The sequence below is a fragment of the Danio rerio genome, chromosome 17 (genome assembly GCF_052040795.2).
Source record: "Danio rerio strain M-AB ecotype USA chromosome 17, GRCz13ab, whole genome shotgun sequence".
Classification (NCBI taxonomy): Eukaryota; Metazoa; Chordata; class Actinopteri; order Cypriniformes; family Danionidae; genus Danio; species Danio rerio.
Genome location: NC_141037.1, coordinates 38,775,349 through 38,797,395, shown reverse-complemented (window position 1 = coordinate 38,797,395; position 22,047 = coordinate 38,775,349). Strand labels below are relative to the sequence as shown.

At 36.0% G+C, this 22,047-nt stretch overlaps 1 protein-coding gene across 22 annotated transcripts in view; it reads left to right on the top strand.

The window, feature by feature from the left end:
• dtnbb (dystrobrevin, beta b) overlaps positions 1 to 22,047 on the top strand; it is an 89,124-nt gene that overhangs the window by 19,911 nt on the left and 47,166 nt on the right. For all 22 annotated transcript variants that reach the window (XR_015512656.1, XR_015512652.1, XR_015512648.1 and 19 more), the window contains 1 exon segment: positions 2,265 to 2,389. Coding sequence is in view for 11 of the 22 variants with exons in the window: in XM_087289219.1 (XP_087145345.1) it covers positions 2,265 to 2,389 (125 nt within the window). In the remaining 11 variants the exon portion in view is untranslated.

Genomic DNA, 22,047 nt, shown 5'->3' with positions numbered 1-22,047 from the left:
TACAGCCTGGGAAACGATTCGCACTGCCTCCCAAATCCAATTACGCCATTTTCTCCCTCACTCATTCTTACCCCCTCGATAAAGATTTTTTTAACCACAAAGCTAGGATTTTGCTGAATCAAAGAGATTTTTTCATTAACTTGAGATGAAACGTATAAAATGTATCTCTATATATTATTACGTAGTATAAAGTTTTTCTAGTGGAGTTTATGTATAGGTCAAATATGCATAAATTCCAGTTTTATGCCAATAACAGCATACAATTAAATTACATCATTATTATTTTAAAGCTTGCAAGGTTTATAATCTCTTTTAGACATTCGGTGGCTATGTGTGTAAGTTATTCACAACTAGGGAAGAGCTTTTTAACATGTAACATGAGCATATGGCAGCTTAACACTATATCTGTTCTAGTAAAAAATATAGGAGACAATCCAAGAATTAATCATACAATGCACACATTGCAACAATAACCTCATGCTTTCTATGACCCTGATCACAAAGTTAAAAAGTATTTGGGCAAAAATATGAAAAACATTCAGAAAAAAATTAACATTATAGAAATGTCTAAAAGGCTAAATAACAGACTGGAGATTAAAATCACTGCAGATTTGTCTCATAACACACACACATGCACACACTTTCATAGCTATCTTTATGGGGACTTCCCATAGATGTAATGATTCTTATACTGTACAAATTGTATATTCAATTACCCTATCCCAGCTTTTAGTCAATTGCCTTCAGATGACCTCAAAGGTAAAAGTCTAAGGGGGTCAGATTGGGATAGCTTGGTGGCCATTTACCAATCCACTTTTCAGGAAACTGTTCATCTAGGAATGCTTGGATTTGACACCCATATTGTGGTGGTGCATCATCTAGCTGGAAAAACTCAAGGAACGTACCAGCTTCAGTGCATAAAGAGGGAAACACATCATCATGTAGCAATTTCGAATATCCAGTGGCCTTGAGGATTCCATTGATGAAGAATGGCCCCACTACCTTTGTTGTCTAGGGTGTGAAGATACAAGATGTGCAGCACCTGAAACTACGGATACTGGAAGCCTGCGCTGGCATTTCTCCTGCGGTGTTGCTATCAGTGTGTGAAGAGTGAGAGAAGAGGGTTGCATTGACACTCCAACACAATGGTCAGCACATTGAACACATTTCATAAGTAGTCAGAAACTTGTAAATAACTCAGGGAAGAATAAAGTTATGTTAAAACCAAGCACACCATTGTTTTTCTTGTGAAATTCCCAATGAGTTTGATGTGTTAAATGACCCTCTTCCTATTGAAAAAAACTAAAGTTGGATCCAAGATGGCCGACTTTAAAATAACCACCATGGTCACCACTCATCTTGAAAAGTTTGCCCCCTCACATATACTAATGTGCCACAAACAGGAGGTTAAAATCACCAACCATTCCCATTTCATTAAGGTGTATCCATATAAATGGCCCACCCTTTACATAAAAAGAGAATAAAGGTTTACATTAAAAGCATCAGTCTTAAGCAAGACGCATATAGAACCTTGATCATGTCGGCATGTCCATTTCTGAGCATTCCTTTGTGTCATAAATGCCTTGGAATCGAAATACACACTGACCATCCAGTCTTTTTCTGGGTAGAAAAAGTTGATGATGTATTTTTTGTTGAATAATGCAAAATAACTATGTGTCTGACACATCAGACACATTCGTTACAATACATTTCATCTAAAAAATTATTTCAAATGTATCATAAAGAAAACACATCTATTCAAAATACAGAACACATTGGGTGATTGAAAAACGATTGGACACAAGACTGAAAATACTAACTTACAAACCTGACGTATATATGACCAATTACATGCCCGCATTCCTCTTCTACAAGCAATGGAAGAGGCATCCTGTGGCCAGACCCAAAACGACAGTACGATCCGTAATCCCACTATGCACAATTTGCTTGTTTTTCTGTATTAACACTGGTGCAGTATCAATTAGACATCGATGTGAATGTTTTTCCTCAGTGTTCTGCCTTGTGTGTTTGTGTTTAATGAGCCAAAGTTTAGCAAAAATTATTCAGGCAATAGGCAAAAACTGTATTACCTGGTAACTGGTCCATCAACAGACATGGTACTGACTGCATGTACAGTATCAACTTACTGTGCTAACCCTAACAAAACAGTTTAGTTACGTAGTCAACATAATATCTAAAGGGGACAGAATAAATTGTAACAGCTTTTTTAAACTTTACAATCTTGTTTCTTTCTCACTTTACAGAAGTCTCCAGCAAAGAAGCTCAGCCACGCCATCAGTAAATCTCTGGGCTGCATGCCGATCGGAGAGCCTCCGCATCCTGTGTTTCCAGAGGCAGCAGAAAGACCTCAGGATCTCGCACACACTACGTAAGTCCTCTAAAGAGTTTATTCTTGCACCTCGGCTCTGGGCTACATGCACATATCATTCATTCACTTCATTTATGTTTAACTTTTTTTTTTACTAGCAAATCACATTATAAATAGAAGAATGCTAAGTTAATGCTTTTTACGTGGAGTTATAGTCTCAGGCGTTCCCAGAATATGTCTGTGAAGTTCAGCTCAAGCTATTTCATGAATCATTCACTGTACCATGTTTTACTTGCATCTTTTTGGGTGGTAGCAAAAACTGGCTGATTTGATGTGTGTTTCTTTAAATGCAAATGAGCTGATCCTCCTTGCCTTTACAGCTCATGTCTCAGTTACTCCAGCATCAACAACAGCAAAACAAACATCTGTATGTGCTTTAAAATGTACAATAAACCAAACAATATACTTGGAATGATTCTGATTGGTCTGTCATGACATTCCAAGGTACGTTATTCCAAAATAACAACCACTGAATAACACAGGCTCATCTGTGAACTTCGAATCGCCTTCTTCTCTGATTTTGTCAGTTTGACGGCTTGGGTAAAATATGCGTAGCCACGGCCTTCTGACCATTACTTTGCTACAAGTGAAAAATGAAAGGAGGAGCCCAAAAATAAAACCACACCCCTACTTAATATTCCATTTCATTTGGAAATATGTCATCAAACTGAAATAAAAGTCTGCATGTGGTTCACACAGACTTTAAAACCTTGTAAGTTTAAACTCCTGGTTCATCTCAAACAGCCTCATGGACCATTACTGTACAATGATTTACTTTTCACTTTTTTACATGATCTTTTTGGGTGGTAGAAAAAACAGGTTTTAAATGCAAATGAGCTGATCCTCATTGCCTTTACAGCTCATGTTTTAGTTACACCAGCAGCAGCAACGACAAACATTTGGTTTAAAATGTACAATAAATGAAGTTATAATAGGGCCCCTTGGAATCCTCAATTCTGGTTGGTCAGTCGCAACATTCCAAGGTATGTTATTCCAAGATAACAACCAATGAATAACACAGGCTTATCCAGTATCTTTAAAATCCCCTTGACCATCTGTGAATATGTTCAAGTTGCAGTTTTTCTCTGATGATGTCTTGAGCGAAATATGCTTAGCCACGCCCCTTCTACCATTAGTTTGCGGTGATTGAAAAATGACAGGAGGAGCTCAAAAATAAAACCCAGCCCCTACTAAATATTCCATCTCAGTTGGACATATGTCATTAAACTGAAGTAAAAGCTCCAGTTCACACAGTTTAAAGCAGGGGTCACCAATCCTGGTCCTGGAGGGCCGGTGTCCCTGCAGGGTTTAGCTCCAACTTGCCTCAACACACCTGCCTGGATGTTTCAAGTATACCTAGTAAGACCTTGATTAGCTTGTTCAGGTGTGTTTGATTGGGGTTGGAGCTAAAATCTGCAGGACACCGGCCCTCCAGGAACAAGTTTGGTGACCACTGGTTTAAAGTCTTGTCAATTTAAAATCCTGGTGTAAACACAAATTAGGTGAGTATTGAATTAAGTTCTCTTTTGCATTAAACTGACACAGGTTTGTGTCAGAACAGAAGCACTCAAATACACAGAATTATACTTAATGGTAATGTCTATGAATGTAAACAGTTGGTTAAATTGCATGTGGATCAGTATATTAGATCCGTGAAACAGTATTAAGTCAACCAGGCCTGTTTCCTCATTCAGAATTGCTAGCTGGCAGTAGGTGTTTATGTTTCTCTGTATCGAGTTTCTTTGCTGGTGTTTTGTTATTTCTGAACACTTCCTTAATGCTCAAGTGGCTCAAACTCGCTCATTTTGAGGCTGGAATTGGCATACGTGCAACAACTTTAATTATAAGGTAAACACAAAATATCAGTCTCCATCTGGGGCTCCTTCATGGGACTCCACACTTTTACACTCCACACTTTTACACTCCACACGGTGAGGGCTATGCATCCATGCGTAGGCTGCGCCGTAGCATACGCGTGCACTTGACGCAGAAGTATAAACCAGCCTTTAAACTGTAAAAATGGACAGAAATACTGTAAAATTTACAAGTGCACTGTAAATTATTGCCGTAATGTGTACATACTGTAAATTTTATAGCAGTTTTAACAGTGTACTAATGAACAGTTCATGTATTCATAGTAGGCAGGTAATAAGCAGGGCTAGACGGAGTTTGCGGATGTTTTTTGATTTTTCTGTGGAAAATTTTGGTAAAAATCTGCGGATTTCTGCAGAATTATTTTGGGAGCATCCAGCGGAGTATCATAACTAATATTTAAATATAATAATACCTTAATATATGAAATAAATAATAAAACTTTTATTTAATGTTTAAAATGCAAATCCAATTAGATTCACTTTATTTGGTAAACAAAGCAAGTCTCTCATACTATATCTCTACTAAAAGACAGAACATATTACTTAAACTGTGTTGTACTTAAATCAGATGACCATTTTCATATTAGACAATAATATTGCTGTAATTAATTAAAAACTGAATAAATTTTGATTTTTACATTTACTTAAGTAAATAAACAGATTTAATAATGGGCAAAAAATCTGCGGAATTCTGCGGAAAATCTGCAGAATTCTGCACACGCAGATTCCATGTGGGCCTAGTAATAAACCTGTAGTTGTAACCTAAACATTACCAAATTGTTTAAAATCGTAATATTAATGCCAAAATCTCAGGGCTAAAATAGAGGTGTTGAAAGAATTCAGAAACAACGTTAACTGATATTTGATTTTGTAACTTTGCAGATTTTTTCCATGCCCAAACACCAACATTATGACAAAAGTTGAAAGTGTAAATAATAATAATATTAATAATAATAATATGAACTCTGTAACATTTTTAGATTTATTTCTTGCAGTCAGGTGAATTGTAATCACGTCCTCTTGCTAGAAATTTCCCAGTATTTGTTTCTTATTTCTATAGCAAGAGCGAATATTGATCTTCAGATCTGTCACAGGAAAGAAATGTAATTAGGAAATGCCAAGAAGAAAGATATCGTGTGTAAAAAATATATGGGTACAGTTTTCTCGTTGGCTGAATTATAAATATCGGAGAGCTGAATCAATCTTTCGCCAGACCTTCGCTCTCTCAGGAACAGGCCCTGGTTTATAAGTACTTTCATTAACTGACACATGAACCCGGGGATTGATGAAGACCATAAAACAGCAGAACACATGTGCCCTCCGCTGGAGGAAAAGTGTAGCAGATTTACTGTCTTCATTTATTTTGCTGATAAAGTACCAGAGTTATTTGATTATGAACTACATCAAGGATTTTCAGCTTGGAGAAGAGTTGTGTGATTTTTGTATCATAATGCTTGTAGTGTTCAAACTGCTGGAGAGGAAAATGAACAGCAGTAAAGCATGTTTTAATATAAATGTCTGTGGTCATTTATTTATTCAAAGTCAGGTCTTTTCAATGCATGAAGATATCTATATTTGTAATGGCTAACAACAAACATACATGACAGACAAACTGTAATCAAATTAAACATTAAATAATGTCTTGTTTGTTGCATATAGTTAACTATTTTTGGGATGTGGGGTGGGTAAATGGTGTTTCAGACCGGCTGTCACGGCAAGTATATTTTAAACCTGCGGGAAGCACTGTAATTGGTTCAGTTTTTTTTCCAATAAGGGTGTGTAATAAATACATTTAAATTTGTATCAAGTATTGTTCACATTAAATTATAATAATAAAAAAATATTGGTTTAAAAAGTATTTTGTGACACCCACATTCATCATTAAAAACACAGGTTTATGTTTTAAATAATAACTATGAATCAAACTGAGGCGTTCATTTTAGACCTATATAAACTATAAAACATCTATGTAAATTAATGCAATACTATATGTAAAAACTACAATATTATCTGTAATAGTAGCCTATAGCCTATAAAAAGGTCAATATAGCCTTGTTGTTTCTCATCTCGCTCAGCGCGTGTGCATTGAACCGCAAGTGACAGATAAAGAGAAGATGAATTAAAATAATATAGGCTAGAATTAAAATAATATAGGCCACTTTGCAGCTTTCTTTTAAATTTTAGTAGGACCGTTTCCCAGTCTTTCGATGGTAATGTCTTTAAATAAAGAATTAGTACTACTCAATTATTTATTTATTATTTATGTTCAGTAATTGAGACATAAAATGAGATAGTAAAATATAATCAACAACGAAAATGTGAAATAAAACTTAAATGAAAAAGTATTCGACTGTTTAATCCTATCACTTTAAAATAACACTGTACATCTCTCTATATTTAGGCTAAAACACAGCTTTATTTATTTATTTATTTATTTTCGCCTACTTATTTGTATTTATGTTTGTACTTTCAGTTTAGTTGTCTTGTACTTTAATTTTACTTTCCAAAATTAATCCTCATTGCACTTAAGTTTACAATGATAATAAAGCTTGTTAACAAGTTTTTAATGATTAATTAAGGAATTATAAGGCTTTTGTTTCATTGTTTATCTTCATTTAGAAGTAGCAGAGTATTTACTGCTACTCTATAGACTATTTCTGTCCGTTCACATCCCGTCTCTTTGTGCCCCCTGGCGGCATAGTAGCAAACTTGGTCATACCTAAAAAACACGTTCTTACTCATTTAAATCAGCGGTGGTACGAGGCAAGGCAGTAATGCTCATATTAAAGAGTCACCTACTGTATATCTAATATATTTATAGATATCTATATATAACAAAATCAAACATGGAGTCTAAAAAATCCTTTTGTATGAGGAACTACTTTCTGCAGCTGATGTCAGAACAGCAGAAACCATTGCTACTTCACAAACATCACTTTAGAGCTAGTATTTGATTCTCTAGCGTAAGGTCTAAAGTGATGACAAAACAGCTGATTTTGCTCACATTTTAAGATTATAAGGTTGAACGACATGAAGTGCCATCAGTCTAGAGACATTTCCCAGTATTTCTCTGTTTTACAATTGGGAGATCATAATAATTAACCCTGAAAAAGCCAAAGCAAAGCAAACAATACCAGATTACTATAGTATAAATACTGTACTACAACAAACAAAAGAGACAATGATGATTTAATCATGATTTGATAAGCAATAGTTTGAAATTTACACTGAGTTTTTCTCCCCTGAGGAGTTTCTTTTTGCTTCACTGAATCTCTGAAATTATAAATACTTAAAATAGGCACTATCCTTATAAATAAACTGCATAGTTGCATCTAAACAACTACAATCTCGCCTAATAAAGCCTCAAAAGTACATTATGTTGTCCAATGGCTGCAATATTTCGTCACCTTAGAATTATAAGGCTCTATCTGACATTTTCTGTCAAAATTGAGTTATTGACATTCTTATTAAATGACAACTTATTTAAATTATGGGATGTTTTTTATAAGTTGTCTACATTTTAAGACTTTTTTATTTTTTTTTTAAATGTTACACACATACTGTTTGATATGGAATGCAACTTTGAAGCTCAATATTTCAAAATCGTTCAGAACGCAGATGGAAACTTAAAATTCCAAGGTGACGATTTGTCAAACTGTAGTGAGTTTTTTGGTCTGCTGTCACTTTATGTGGGAGGAGTAATACACTCAGATGAGGATAGGATTGCTGTTATTGCTGATATATATGGTATATTGTTGTGTATATCTATAAATATGCATATGATAATGATTTCTGAATCATGTGACACTAAAGGCTGGAGTAATGACAGGTGAAAAAGCAGTTTTGCCTTAAGGTATATAATATCAGCAATATATCAGCAATAAATGTTATATTAAATACGTAATAAAAAGGAGTGCTATTTAAAATTGTCATAATTTTTCACCCTAAAAACGTATTAAAGGTAAAATCAATGCATCCTTAATAGGAATTTTATTTTCAAACACTTAAAAGAGGAATTAAAACTGTAGTTTATGTGACTTTTATGTGTGATTTTATGTCAGAACAATGATAAAACTTTCATAAAAAATATTAAATGGAGTTTCAATTAAAACTGTTAAACTGTTATTTTGATCTGACCTTGAGGTACTGAAGACACGTTGTCAACATCATGGCAGTCAAAACTGAAATAAAGGGCATGGTGCTGTTCATAAAGTGCAAAAATATGATCTAAAAAATAAGATTTACCAGTCCTTATGTCCTGGCCAGGCAGACAGTCTCCTGTGGGGACTAAAATAATAGCACAGTCATGCTCCAGTGGCATTTCTGTATTGGCAGAGAAGAGCTGCACTAAAACTGATGGAGTTTTAAATTTAATGGAAGCTGCTGATAGTACCTGAGGCACATCCCCTTGAGGATCCCACTCCGTATCTTTATAGAGATATACAAGCTTTTAAACCACATGTTTCTCTCAGACTTTCTCTTTGACCCTTTGTGTCTGTGGCAAAGCATGGTGGATGATTTCCACCAAGAAAAAGGAAACATCTTAATTTGTTTATTAACACCTAAACTGATTCATTAAAGGAACTTTTTTGTTGTTGTTGTTGTTAAAAAAACTTTATTTTACAAGTCTCCTCGATTTAAAGAGTTAAGTTTTGACATTTTTTAATCCATTCAGCCAATCTCTGGGTCAGGTGGGAATACTTTTAGCTTAGCTTAGCATAGATTATTAAATTGGTTTAGACAATTAGCATCTCACTCACAAATGAGCAAAAAGTGTCAATAATTTTCTTAAAATTAAATAAATTTTAAAGCTTGACTCTTTTGTTGTTACAATGTGTACTAAGACCAACAGAAAATGAAAAGTTGTTGTTTTCTAGGCTGACCTGTGAATAGATGCTGCATAGGCTTAATTAATAAGAATAATAAAAATTGTAAACTACTGTAATTAAAATTCAACTGTTTAACTCTTGGGGACGTAAAGTGTAGTGTTTCTTTAATGCATAGAATGTTCCTGGGCTTACTGACAAATCGATTGATGCACATTTTAAAAAACAATTTAAAATAAGATGCTTTATTTAGTAATGGATATTTTTATTTGTGACATATAGAGTAAGAGCTAATTAAAAATAAAGATTTATGTTAACTATAAGTAATATTCTACAAATACATTTACTTATACGTCAATAACCCCTAATATAGAGCTTGCAGTAGATGTAGTTGCAAAATCTAGCAGGTCATCAAAATAAAGTTGTAAACAGAAATCCTTATTCTGAATCCTTTAGCAAAATTTAATCCTGTAACCCGCCTTTCCCCAGTATTATGTCGCAAACGAAGAGGGTTCCAACAAAAATTAAGGCCTGGGAAACACCTATACACACTCGTTCACACATACACTCATACACTATGGCCAATTTCGTTTATTAATTTTACCTATAGCACATGTCATTGTAATGTGGGGGAAACTGGAGCAAAAACAAGGGGAAACCCACGCGAACATGGAGAGAACATGCAAACTCCATACAGAAATGCCAAATGACCCAGCCTGGGCTTGAACCAGCGACCTTCCTGTTGTGAGGCGATTGTGCTCACGACTAAGCCACCGTGCCACCTTTATAAATTCATTTCCAAACATTAAAAGTGCACTAATTTGAGTCTTGTTTAAATTTCTGACAGTTAACAGTCGTTTTGGATTTTATACTGACACCTAGCTGTATTTTTGAGCTGTATTTTTAATCCGAGTTTTAGATGTAAATGTGATAATAGTTTAAAAGGAATGACACATTTTTAAAAAGACAGCACAGATCCAGCGTTGATGAACTCTTTTAAAAAGTTTGTAATTTCTTAAAATAAAGGTTCGGAATACATTTGAAGACATTAGTTATCAGACTTTATATTGTCTGCTTTTATTATTCCCATTATTAATCCAAAAGTATCAAACTGTTGACTTTGATACTTAAGTACAAAAAAGTATTAAGTAAATATCTTTGAATATTTGTAGGTTACTTAAAAGTTTTTTAATGGCTTTGTGTGTTTCATCTTTAATGATTACAAGAAATCAATCAACACAATCAAGAATTGACAGATATAAAAAAGTTTGCGAGAAATAAACAAAAGTTTCAATTTTGAAACGTAAAGTTAGAATATTATTTATTTTCTTTCACCTTAGTCCCTTATTTTTTAGGGGTTGCTACAGCGGAATGAACCACCTACTATTCCAGTATATGTTTTTCACCCTTCCAGGCGACCTTCCAGCCACAACCCAGTACTGGGAAGCACCCATAAACTCTCGCATTCACACAAAGATTCATTTTTTGGCCCATTTCATGCCAACTGGCCCAGCTGGGACTCAAACCAGCAACCTTCTTGCTGTGAGGCGACAGTGCTAAACACTGAGCCACCATGCCACCCTAGAATCAGACATTAATCTCACAGTTCCATAAATGTAGCCATATATGCCACTTTTTCTTCTTTTTTGTTTCCTTAGATCTGTTTTAACTGTACTCTAAACACAATTTAAGTATCAAATCAATGATGAATAATCATAGAGTCGTATCACAGAGTGCTCCAGATTCACCATCTTATTGTCACCTAGAATAGATTGAGGCTTAATGATGAAATTGCCTCTGAACTCACTGTGATCGAAGGGCACATTTGCCAGCTCGTGTTCTGCTGCCAGCCTCGTCTATTTATAGTTACCAATTCAGATTGCTAAGCAATTAAAACTGCTCTTGAAATATCCCTTTATACCACTCGAATGGCATCAGCTTCAAATAGTCCTCGCGTGAAAGACTTATTTTCAAATAACGCTTCCTATTTAAGAGACTTTTGCAGAGGCCTTATTGGACATAGAGATATAAAAGAGCCGAATTAGAATGGATGAACATCAGAGCTTGATTACAACGCAGAGCACATTTTCACACATTTAAAGGCATTAAATTGCATTCACAACCCATTTAACTTCTATAACGTGATGCATTTCGAAATGAATCAAGAATTAATTTGGAAAATTACATAAGTGACAAGGAATAATCATTTTGAGTTAGTGCATTTTGATAAAATGAACAAAGACATGATTTTTCCTGTCTTTAATGTGCTCAGGCGAATCATTTACAATAAGTAATCTTGTATAATAAAAACAAAAAATGTCTAATTCTGACGTTTTGCTGACATTAAACATGCATTCTGAATTCTCAGCTCCTCTCATTCTGTCACATGTTGTCCTCTCGGCTTATCTTAATGTAGTTTGAGGTGCCTGCGGGCCACTCCATCTCTTCGGTGCTAAATCATCCTCCAGCCTCCAGCGTCTGCTGTTTACTATATGACTCTGCAATGTTACAGTCCCGCTTTTATGGACTCTGACAGATATTACGGTCTGTGCTATTGAGTGTCTCTCTCAGCTCAGACAAAGATGAATGCGTTCATACAGTAATCTGAGTGTTGAAGTAAGTGGTTCTGTTGTGATACTGTACATCTCACTAGTGGTGTGTCATATTATGTGTAAGGATTAATTATATATATATACATACATACATACATCTTTTATTGTAAAGATTTTATTCCAATCTTTTATTGTCCGGTTTTGGTGGGCCTGTGCGAATTGTAGCCTCAGTTTCCTGTTCTCAGCTGACAGTAGTGGCACCCGGTGTGGTCTTTTGCTGCTGTAGCCCATCCGCCTCAAGGTTGGATGTGTTTTGATCGTTTAGAGATGCTCTTATGCATATCTCGGTTGTGTATTTCTTCGCTGAGGCCATCTTCCAGCCTCAACCACGGCGAATGAAGCTCTGCACAAGACTTTTGTCCAGCGGAGAAATTAAAATGGTCGTGCCCAACTGAGTCTGGTTCTCTCAAGGTTTTTTTTCTTCACTCCCATCAGGTGAAGTTTTTTTTCCCTCTCCGCTGTCGCCACTGCCTCGCATGGTTCAGGATTGGTAGAGCTACGCATCGATGAATTTGCTCTTCAGTGTTTGAACTCTCAGTAATGATTAAATCACACTGAACTGACCATTCTCCTCTGACCTCTGGCATCAACAAGGCATTTGCGCCCAAAAAACTGCTGCTCACAAGATATTTTATCTTTTTCGAAGCATTCTCTGTAAACCCTAGAGATAGTTGTGCGTGAAAATCCCAGTAGCTCAGCAGTTTCTGAAATACTCAGATCAGCCCGTCTGGCACCAACAACTTTGCCACATTCAAAGTCACTTAAATCACCTTTCTATCCCATTCTGACACTCTGTTTTAATTGCAGCAGTTCATCTTGACCATACATACACAAACAAGCACTATTTTTTAGAGATAACTTGATAGAATATTTATATTTATTATTCAAAACAGTTTGATTAACTGTCTCATTGTTTTTGAAAAATCATAGAAGGTTTAACTTCTGCAAAATGTACACCCATATATAAATTACTTTATTACTTAAAATCCTAAACCCTGAATATCACATAACTCACCCGCTATGAATTTCTTTCATCTATTTACTTATAATCTCAATATTTCTATTATTCAATATAATCATTTCTCGGGCAGCTGGCACATCAGTGTAAACCCGTCTGACTGTCCCCGGTTTCTGGCCCTCTTGATTGGTCAGCACAGTCTTCATGTTGGCTTTGACCTCAATATGACATCCATCAGCATGATCCCTACATTCCTCTGTCATAAAGCTGCAGGGCGACTCATCCCCATTGCTCATAACACAGTCAGAGAAATGCAAAATCATTGGCTCGGCCCCACGAATCAAACAGACACAGCAGCTCTGTCGTTGTTTTCAAGTTAGAGCAATTTCTGTGATGGACTGCTTTAACGGTGCTGTTGTTGATGGCGTTTAAAGGCATGCCGTTCAGATCCTCTCTTGTCGGACAGATGGAGTTCTTTAAGACATGCTGAACCATAGGCGGGGACAGATGTCTGTGACTAATTTGCAGTGGTTATAAATGAAACAAAACGGCGCAAAACATATCCTTTTCTTTGAGCATGGACAGATAGTTAGTGGGATGTAGGTGTGTTAATTTGGTCAATGACATGACGCTCAGAGATGCAGCAATTCAGTCGAAAAATACATTAGGATGCAGTTCATACATGGCTTGATAATGCCTCTTCTATGATGAAACTGTTCTAAATAGGAATTCAATTTCATTTGAGACAATAATTCAGAAGTGTCAGCTTGATGAGGGATTTTATGTTTTATTGAGAAATGACTGAATTAAAAAGGTCTTGTGATATAATCTTTAATTGTTTATTGTTCTTCATAATATGAAAAAAATGTTGTTCATGTCATTAGGACTCATGACATGAAGGACAGTTTTTTATGTACTTATTTCCTAAAAAATGAAAACATTTAATTATTTTATTTATTTTATTTTAATCAATTAATTAATTTATTATATTTTATTATATTAATACAATTTAGTTATTTAATTGCATTATTTAATTTAATTTATTGTTGTTTCTCATGCTGTGTTCACACCAGATGCGGAATCCTGCGGCGCGATACACGCGAATGGTGTGGTGCGTATGACGCGCGTTTCGCACGAATTGCTTGAGTTCAAAAGTCTGAACTTCAGCGAACCAATCAGTAGCTTGTTCTTGTGGGGTCGTGATTGTGACGTACACCTGTTGTTAGAGTCCCGGGGGAAATCCTCCAGCCGACACCGACAACAAGTTCATCAAACTGGGCTGGGGTCAGTCAGAAGCACTGCTGAAAGCCTCCATCACCCAGGTTCAGTTTCTTGAGGAGTTTATAAGCTCACAGAGCTGGATGCACCTCTGAAAGAATCTAGTGGACTCAGACACATCCCTTAACGTGTTGTTGTTTTTCAGTCAAGCAACAGTCATCGGGCAGACAGACGCCCTGCCCATCACACAAATCCGCGTCTGTTCTGAAGTGAATTTAACGCGCGAATGAATCGGATATGACGCGCGAATGAAGCAGGGTTTGAAGCGCGAATGAAGCGAGTAAACTCAAATGTTCACGCGGCTATTTACGTGCGAATAGCGCAATTTATCCGCGCGTTCCGCATCTTGTGTGATCGCAGCATTATTTCGTTTTATCACTCTATTGTATCATTTTATCGTTTTTATGTTATTTTATCCTTTTCATTTTATTTATGTATTTTAATTATATGTTTTTTGTATTCTGTTGTTGTAAATATTATTTAATTTTTTAAAACTTTTTTTGGCTTTTTAAAAATTTTATTTCATTTAATTATGTTATGTTATTGTGTTTTGTTCTTACTTCTTTATTTAATTACATTTTTATAAAAATTTTTTACTATGAGACCACAAAACAAAACAAAGTAAAACATAACAAAACAAAACAAAAATATACAACAAAACAAATACAAATACAAAAAAAATCAAGACACTTCCTCCTGCTCCTCAGGCAAGATCCCGAGGTGTTCCCAGGCCAGCCGAGAGACATAGTCCCTCCAGTGTGTCCTGGGTCTTCCGCAAGGCCTTCTCCAAGTGGGACATGCCTGGAACACCTCCCTAGGTAGGCGTCCGAGAGGCATCCGAAACAGCTGAGCTCCTCTCGGGTGACAACGCTCCTCACCCTATCCATAAGGGTGTGCCCTGCCACCCTGAGAAGAAAAATAATTTCAGCTGCTTATATCAGAGATGTTGTCCTTTTGGTAAAAGTAGGAATGTAGACTTACCAGTAAATCGAGAGCTTGGCCTTTTGGCTCAGCCTCTTTTTTACCACAACGGAGTGATACATCAACCGCATTACTGCTGACACTGCACTGATCCGCCTGTCAGTCTCACGTTCCATCCTTCCCTCACTCGTGTACAAAATCCCAAGATACTTTACCTGGAATACCTGGATACTTTAGAAGACTTTCCTCCAACCTGGAGATGGCAAACCACCATTTTCCGGTGGAGCACCATGGCCTCGGACTTGGAGGTGCTTATTCTAATTAGTGATGGGTCGTTCTTGAATGATTCGTTAATTTTGAACGAATTTTTAATATGACTCAGGAACTATGAGTCCTCTCAGGGAGTGATTCTTTCATCCGAGCGTGTGCACATTTGTGCAGGAGATATCGTTCATGTCAAGTCTTTGTGTCGTTCATCGCGGAAAGACAGAAGCCAATTATTTGCGTTTAGAGCCGTAAAAAGAGTTGATCCGTTCATCTCTTGAGTCCTCTATCGGGTTTGAGTCATTCGTTCCTCACGGGCCAATCATATGCGTTTAGAGCCGGAAAAAGAATTGATCCGTTCAACTCTCGAGTCCTCTATTGGGTTTGAGTCGTTCTGTCACGTGATGAACAAACGACTCAAGAACCAGAAGACTCGAAAGGTGAACTAATTATCATGGCTCCTATCGGCTCAGACTGTGTACATTGGTTAAGACTATATGGGACTGTCAGTGTAACGTGAACGAACCACTGTTTGTTTGAAATGACTCGAAAAAAGATTTGTTCATCTCGATGAACGAGACTCACATCACACTCAACAACAACCAGTTATTTTAATAATTTGCAATATCTTTACTAAAAAAAAGAAAAAAATTAATCTATGGTTCTTCTTCTCATTATTCATTTTAAATTTTAATATTTACCAAACCTTAATTAATTAATGGATTAAAGTGCACTTATTAATCATGCTAAAATAAAGTCAAAAGGATTGCGTTATTTTTAATTTGATCTTTATTTTAATTTAAAATTTCCAATCATTATCAAATGCATATTTTGTTTCATTTATTCGGTTTAATCATTGTAAATTAATGCAATGTACCTAAAATTAACAATAAATGTCTGTTGATCGCCACATTTACCTAAGACAAAAAAAGTTTTACAAAATGCATTCTCAGAAGCAGAGGTATAAACCGACTGGAAGAGAGGTCATGCTTTGATAAGTTGGAGCAGAGACGGGATACGAGATGCTCCATATTTCTCCAGCTCGGCCTCTGTGAAAGCACTCACTGCACTGTAATTAACCAGAGGAGAAGGAGGCTGTGAGCGGTCCTTGATGTAATTCATTTGACCTCATAAAAAAAGATGAGAGCGTGATTTTTGCCTTTCACTCCGCTTTGGGCAGTACATCAGGATGAATAAATCTACACCCGTAGCACGTCTGTCATCTAAGACTCGTCAGTCTCTGGCTTTGAATCTAGAGGAGTTTGCTAATCAAAGTTTAGAAGATAGTTTCATCCTGGTTAGATCTGCTTGACAAATTTGAGTCAATGAAGATTAGAAAAGCATTTGAGGTTCAATTGAGAGCTGAGGATACTGTGGCCCCGCTTCTACCCTGTAATAACATACGATTTCTGTGATCTGATAGTTAGCAGAGAAATTTTTTTGCATTTGCACTTGTGCTCAAAAGTGTCTCATGTGACCTTTCTTCTTATTTGTGAACCCTGAATCACAAAACCAGTTATAAGGGTCAAGTTTTGGAAATTAAGAGCAGAGAGACCAATAAATTGGCCTTCCATTGATGTGTGATTTGTTCGGGTGAGACAATATTTAGTCGAGAATACAACTATTTGAAAATCTGGGGGTTAAAAAAAATCTAAATAATGAAAAAGCTACCTTTAAAGTTGTTTAAATTAAGTTATTAACAAAGTATATTACTTGTCAGATATTACTTTTGATATATTTACAGTGGGAAATTTACTAAATGTTTTCATGGTACATGACCTTAATATTCTAATGACTTTTAAAAAAATCAAATTAGTACATACAGTTGAAACCAGAAGTTTACATACACTGAATAAAAGTGCACATAACCATTTAAAAAAGTCAGTTGTTAATGTGCCTAAACTTTTTTCTCTTTTAGGTAAGTTAGGATTATCACATTTGTTTCTGATATGCTTAATAGCAGAATAATGAGAGAGAGATTTTTGAGAAATTATTATAACTTTTCTTGAAAGTCAAGTTTACAGACAATAAGATTATTATACCCCTGAAAAAGCTTAGATGATGGTGCCAAGGTTTTGCAAGTTTCTGATTGGCTAATGGACAACATTCAAGTCAATTGGAGGCACAACTGTAGAATAGTATTTAAGGAAAACCTCAAACACACAGCTTCCTTGTGTGACAACATGGAAAAATCAGCAAGCCAGAATCAACAAAAAAGCCAGATTACAATTTGCTAAATTACACTGGGGAATAGAATAATTTTTGGAGACATGTCCTGTGGTCTGATTGAACTAAGATTGAACTGTTTGGCCATAATGACCAGTGTTACATTTGAAGGACAAAGAGGAAAGCTTACAAGCCTAGAAACACAAACCAACTGTGAAGTATGGGGGCGGCAGCATCATGTTGTTGGGTTGTTTTGCTTCAGGAGGGACTGGTCCACTTCACAGAATAGATGGCATCATGAAGAAAGAACATCATGTAGAAATACTGAAGCAACATCTCAAGACATCAGCCAGGAAATTAAAACTTTACCACAAATGGGTCTTCCAAACAGATCATGACCCTAAGCATACTGCCAAATTAGTTAAAATGTGCTTTAAGGACAACAGAGTGAATGTTCTGGAGTGGCCATCACAAAGCCCTGATCTCAGTCCTGTAGAAAATTTCTAGGCAGTGTTGAAAAAGCTTGTGCGAGCAAGACAGCCTACAAATCTGACTCAGTTACACCAATTCTGTCAGGAGGAATGGGCCAAAATTCCTTCAAACTATTGTGAGAATTCTCTCATTATTCTGGCATTTATCAAATGTAAATCATTTAGGTATTCATAACAGACCTAAAATAGTAAACATTTAGTAAGATTTAGAACCAGACATTTTTAAAAAATCGATATGTTCCTTTTTTTTAGAGTGTGTGTAAACCTCTGGTTTCAACTGTACATACACGCTGTTTAAATATTTTAATAATTTTTTCCCTGAATAAACTGTCATCATAGTTTAGAAAATATATTTTATTAGAAACTGAGAAAAGCACAAATGACAGGGAATGTCAAATCTTCTCCATGGCCTCAAATACTCCTCAGGCCTGAGATTTAAATGTATAGCACAGGGATGTCCATACTGGGTTCTTGAGGGCCAGTGTCCTCATAGTTTACCTCTAATTTCCTTTAACACACTTGCTTGTAAGTTTTAGTGTACCTAGAAAGAGCCTGATTAGCTGGTTCAGGTGTGTTTAATTGGAGTTGTAACTAAAATATGCAAGAATTTAAACCTCACTCCTGAAGCCTCAAGAGGTGTACTAGCGACTGATTGCAGGTTTTAGCATTAGGTGGTACCCCTGTCAGAAATCTGAATCCTGTTCAGAGTGGTGCAAGTAGCACTGCAGGAGTTAAAGTGGTGCCGTGATCCGGGAGTAAGACTTCAATGCTGGAGATGCCAATACAAATTCTACTCTGGGCAAGTACGTTCAGAGCTGTTATCGGAGCTAATGGTTAGTTATATGAACTTAGTTCTAGGAACTACATAGAGACCTGCCTGGTTCGCCAAGAACCTCAATTTTCTCCTTTGGTTATTTTCCAGGCTGCAGGATTTTCAAGGGTATTTAATTTAATTGAATTGAATTTAATTTAATTGAATTTAATTTAATTTAATTTAATTTAATTTAATTTAATTTAATTTAATTTAATTTAATTTAATTTAATTTACAAAATAATACGTGTTTAGTAAAGTGTGTTTGTGTATTAAGATTTTGTTGTTGTGTATTAAGTTTAGAGGGTTGAGTGTAATTAGGATATTTAGGAGGATTTGTGCAGATAAACATCCAAGAGTAACCCTAGAGACTGCTGTCTTTCACATTTTAGTTCAATACCCAATCATTGATCATTGTTGAATGTAGTAAGAAGCAACATGTCGACATAAGTTGGTTGAAACTATCGTAAGAGCACGTACAAAAGAAAACAAACAAAACACATAATAAATAAACCTTGAAACAAACACACATAAAAGCCATAAACAAATATTTAAAAAATCTAATATGTAAAACAAACTCAATACAATGAAAATACATTGAAATAAAACAAAATAAAAGTAACAAGAAGACTAAATACTGTAAATATATAAATACCAAGAGCTAAATCCTAAATTCTGAAAAGCTTAGGGCCCTATCATACACCCGGCGCAATAAAAGACGCAAGATGTGCAATTTGTTGCTATTTTCAGACCAGTGCAACCCTAATTTTCACATTTTGCGCCTTGTTGTTTAAATAGTAAATCCATTTGTGCCACTTTGAGGACTCATGAGTGTTCTGGTCTAAAAAGTAGGTGTGTTAAGGTGCATTGTTGGCACGTTGCTATTTTGAGGAACTAAAATAAACCGTGCCATTGACCAATTGAAACCTGGTCTAAAGTCCAGCACAGAATGCATTAGCTATGCGCCTATGCAGGTCCAAACACTTGCACATTGCTTAATACACACAGGATGTACAGCAATACACACATTTCTTTACATTTGAAAGAAAAAATGAAGGGATTAAAATGTTAGAAAAAGTATTATTTTCTACATAAATATAAAAACCACTAACTAGTGGCTTTTTTCAGTTTATTCAAGACAATTTGCATTTGTATAATATTATTATTTTTAGGAGATTATTTATAAAATGCATATTTACATTTTGTTTAAATAAAAACAAGCTTAGATTTGTCCACCTGTCAGGTTTTTTACCACATGGGGCATAAAAATAGAAGTTGTGTTTGCATATAGCTCAGTTTTTTGACCACACTTCATTATCATTGTTGGTTTGCTGGAAATCAGAACTGAATTTAGAAATAGCTTTGAAACAAGTCTTTGAGTTCAACAAACAAAATTAAATATGTAGGCTAATGGATGTCTTCAGTGGAGTGCGTGCAACACCGTTTCCATGAAAGTAAAGGAGTAGAGTAAAAGTAAAGTAAAGAGGAAGTAAAGAGGCCAAATGGAGGAGGCTCAGTCTTTATCTTGGCTGCAGATGCTCTGTATAACTGTTTTCTTGCTAGTGAAATGTTTAGTTTTTCCACTTACAAAGTCCACCATGTAAATAGCAAATGCGCCATGGCGCGAAGCAACTGACTCTTAAAGGTAATGGGAGATGGTTTAATGCACATTATGCTCGAAACACAATCCATAACTCATAAAGAGAATAAGCACAACCCTGATAGACCATGCAGGGTGCAAAATGGATTTTCTTTCATCCTTAAAATAGCAAAAGTGAATTTGGACATGCCTTTAGTGCTTTTACGCCATGTGCTTTAGACCAGCAGTTCCCAACAGGGGGGTCCTGGCCCACAAGGGGGCCCCAGTGAGCTCTGTGGGGGGTCACATCATATTTATTTTTTTTTTAGCAGTGGATAATTAGGAGAACTATCAAGTTGCTTTAGTTTATTTCATCCCCTGACTGATCAAAAAAATTGACAAATTTGTAACTCACTGATTTACCTTCAGCAGCTAATAGTAAGCATACTGGACCCAGGTGAGGAAGCCCCAAGCATTTTGAGTCGCAGCGCTAGCAATACTGGAAACACGAAGTGCAGGAAATACCAATATAGTTACTTAAACTATGGTTTCATTGCATTTCTCGAGGCAAAGTTGCTAACGAATGCGAGGCAGTCCAAATTATTAAGACATTTGCAGACGACTCATCTCCAATACTGTGACAAGCCTAGAGCATTTTTTTACCACAAGGAATAAAGACTTATGTTGTTTAGTTTCAAATGGCTTACGAATGTTTTGCTTTTCTATTTTACATTAGGCTATAATTTGTGCATGAACATATCTAGATAAAGTAATAAACATACCGTTTGTTTGAAAACAACATTTTTTGTCATCCGTACTGCAAACTTGTATTAGCGATAATATCATTAAATGTGGCCTTACAATAGTTTCCGAGGAAAAAGGGGGTCTCAGGCAAAAAAGGGTTGGGAGCCACTGCTTTAGACTTTGCGTCTAGATCGTTAAAACAGAGCCCTTAGTGTCAAGTACTGAAATGTTTGGCTATCATAAGATCATGCTATATTTGCTTATGCCATTGAATTTCAATGTAATTTCCATCATCATAACACAAACTCAAATTAAATATGACAATTACCATACCAAAATTTAAAACTAATTAAAACTAATTTAGATATTATAGAACATTTAAAAAATAGTAAACATTAATCACTAAAAGCAATTTCTATGCCTGAAACCCATTCTCAGTTCAGTAAATACGGCTGATTATCTTCTGCATTAAATGTACCATTTGAGCTACTTACACACACCATGCCTTTGCTGTCTTTTATCCATGCTGCATTCACACATCACTGCCAAAATGTCATTAGGATTCGATGATGTCATTTGCCGGAAATGACCTTTGCGAAGTTGTCGCATTTAGCATCCGTCCATTTCCTTCCACATTGTAGATAATCACAATTTTTGACACACAACTAAATGGCTGCGTGTCTGCGTCAGCCAAACTTCCTAATTGACTTGAAAAATGTGTGGAAAAGGTTGTAGGAAGCACGTCTTAGCTCTCCAAACCAGTCCAATTACACAGAACTAGTTCTGTCAAACCGCCAAGATAGTCACAAGTAGCTTTGTGCTTTAAGTATTAGACTATTGTTTCTGCGTGGGCTATGCTCAATATCGTAATTGTGTTGTAAATGAAGCTCAGTCCTGCTAAAATAACCTGATTGTTTGCTCAGGATTATGACTAATGTAGGAGGCTGAGACAGATCAGAGAAATTTAAATGTTCTCAGGGAGGAATATAGCGTCTATTTCTGAGCAGCTGAGTGTGTGTGCGACTAAACGGTGAAGCCTGAAGGCTGGAAAAGAGAGAGAGAGAAAGCGTGTGTCTGGATCGTCAGCGTGTCACGTGACTGTCAGGTTTCCGTGGAGACAGCAGCAGTGTTGTG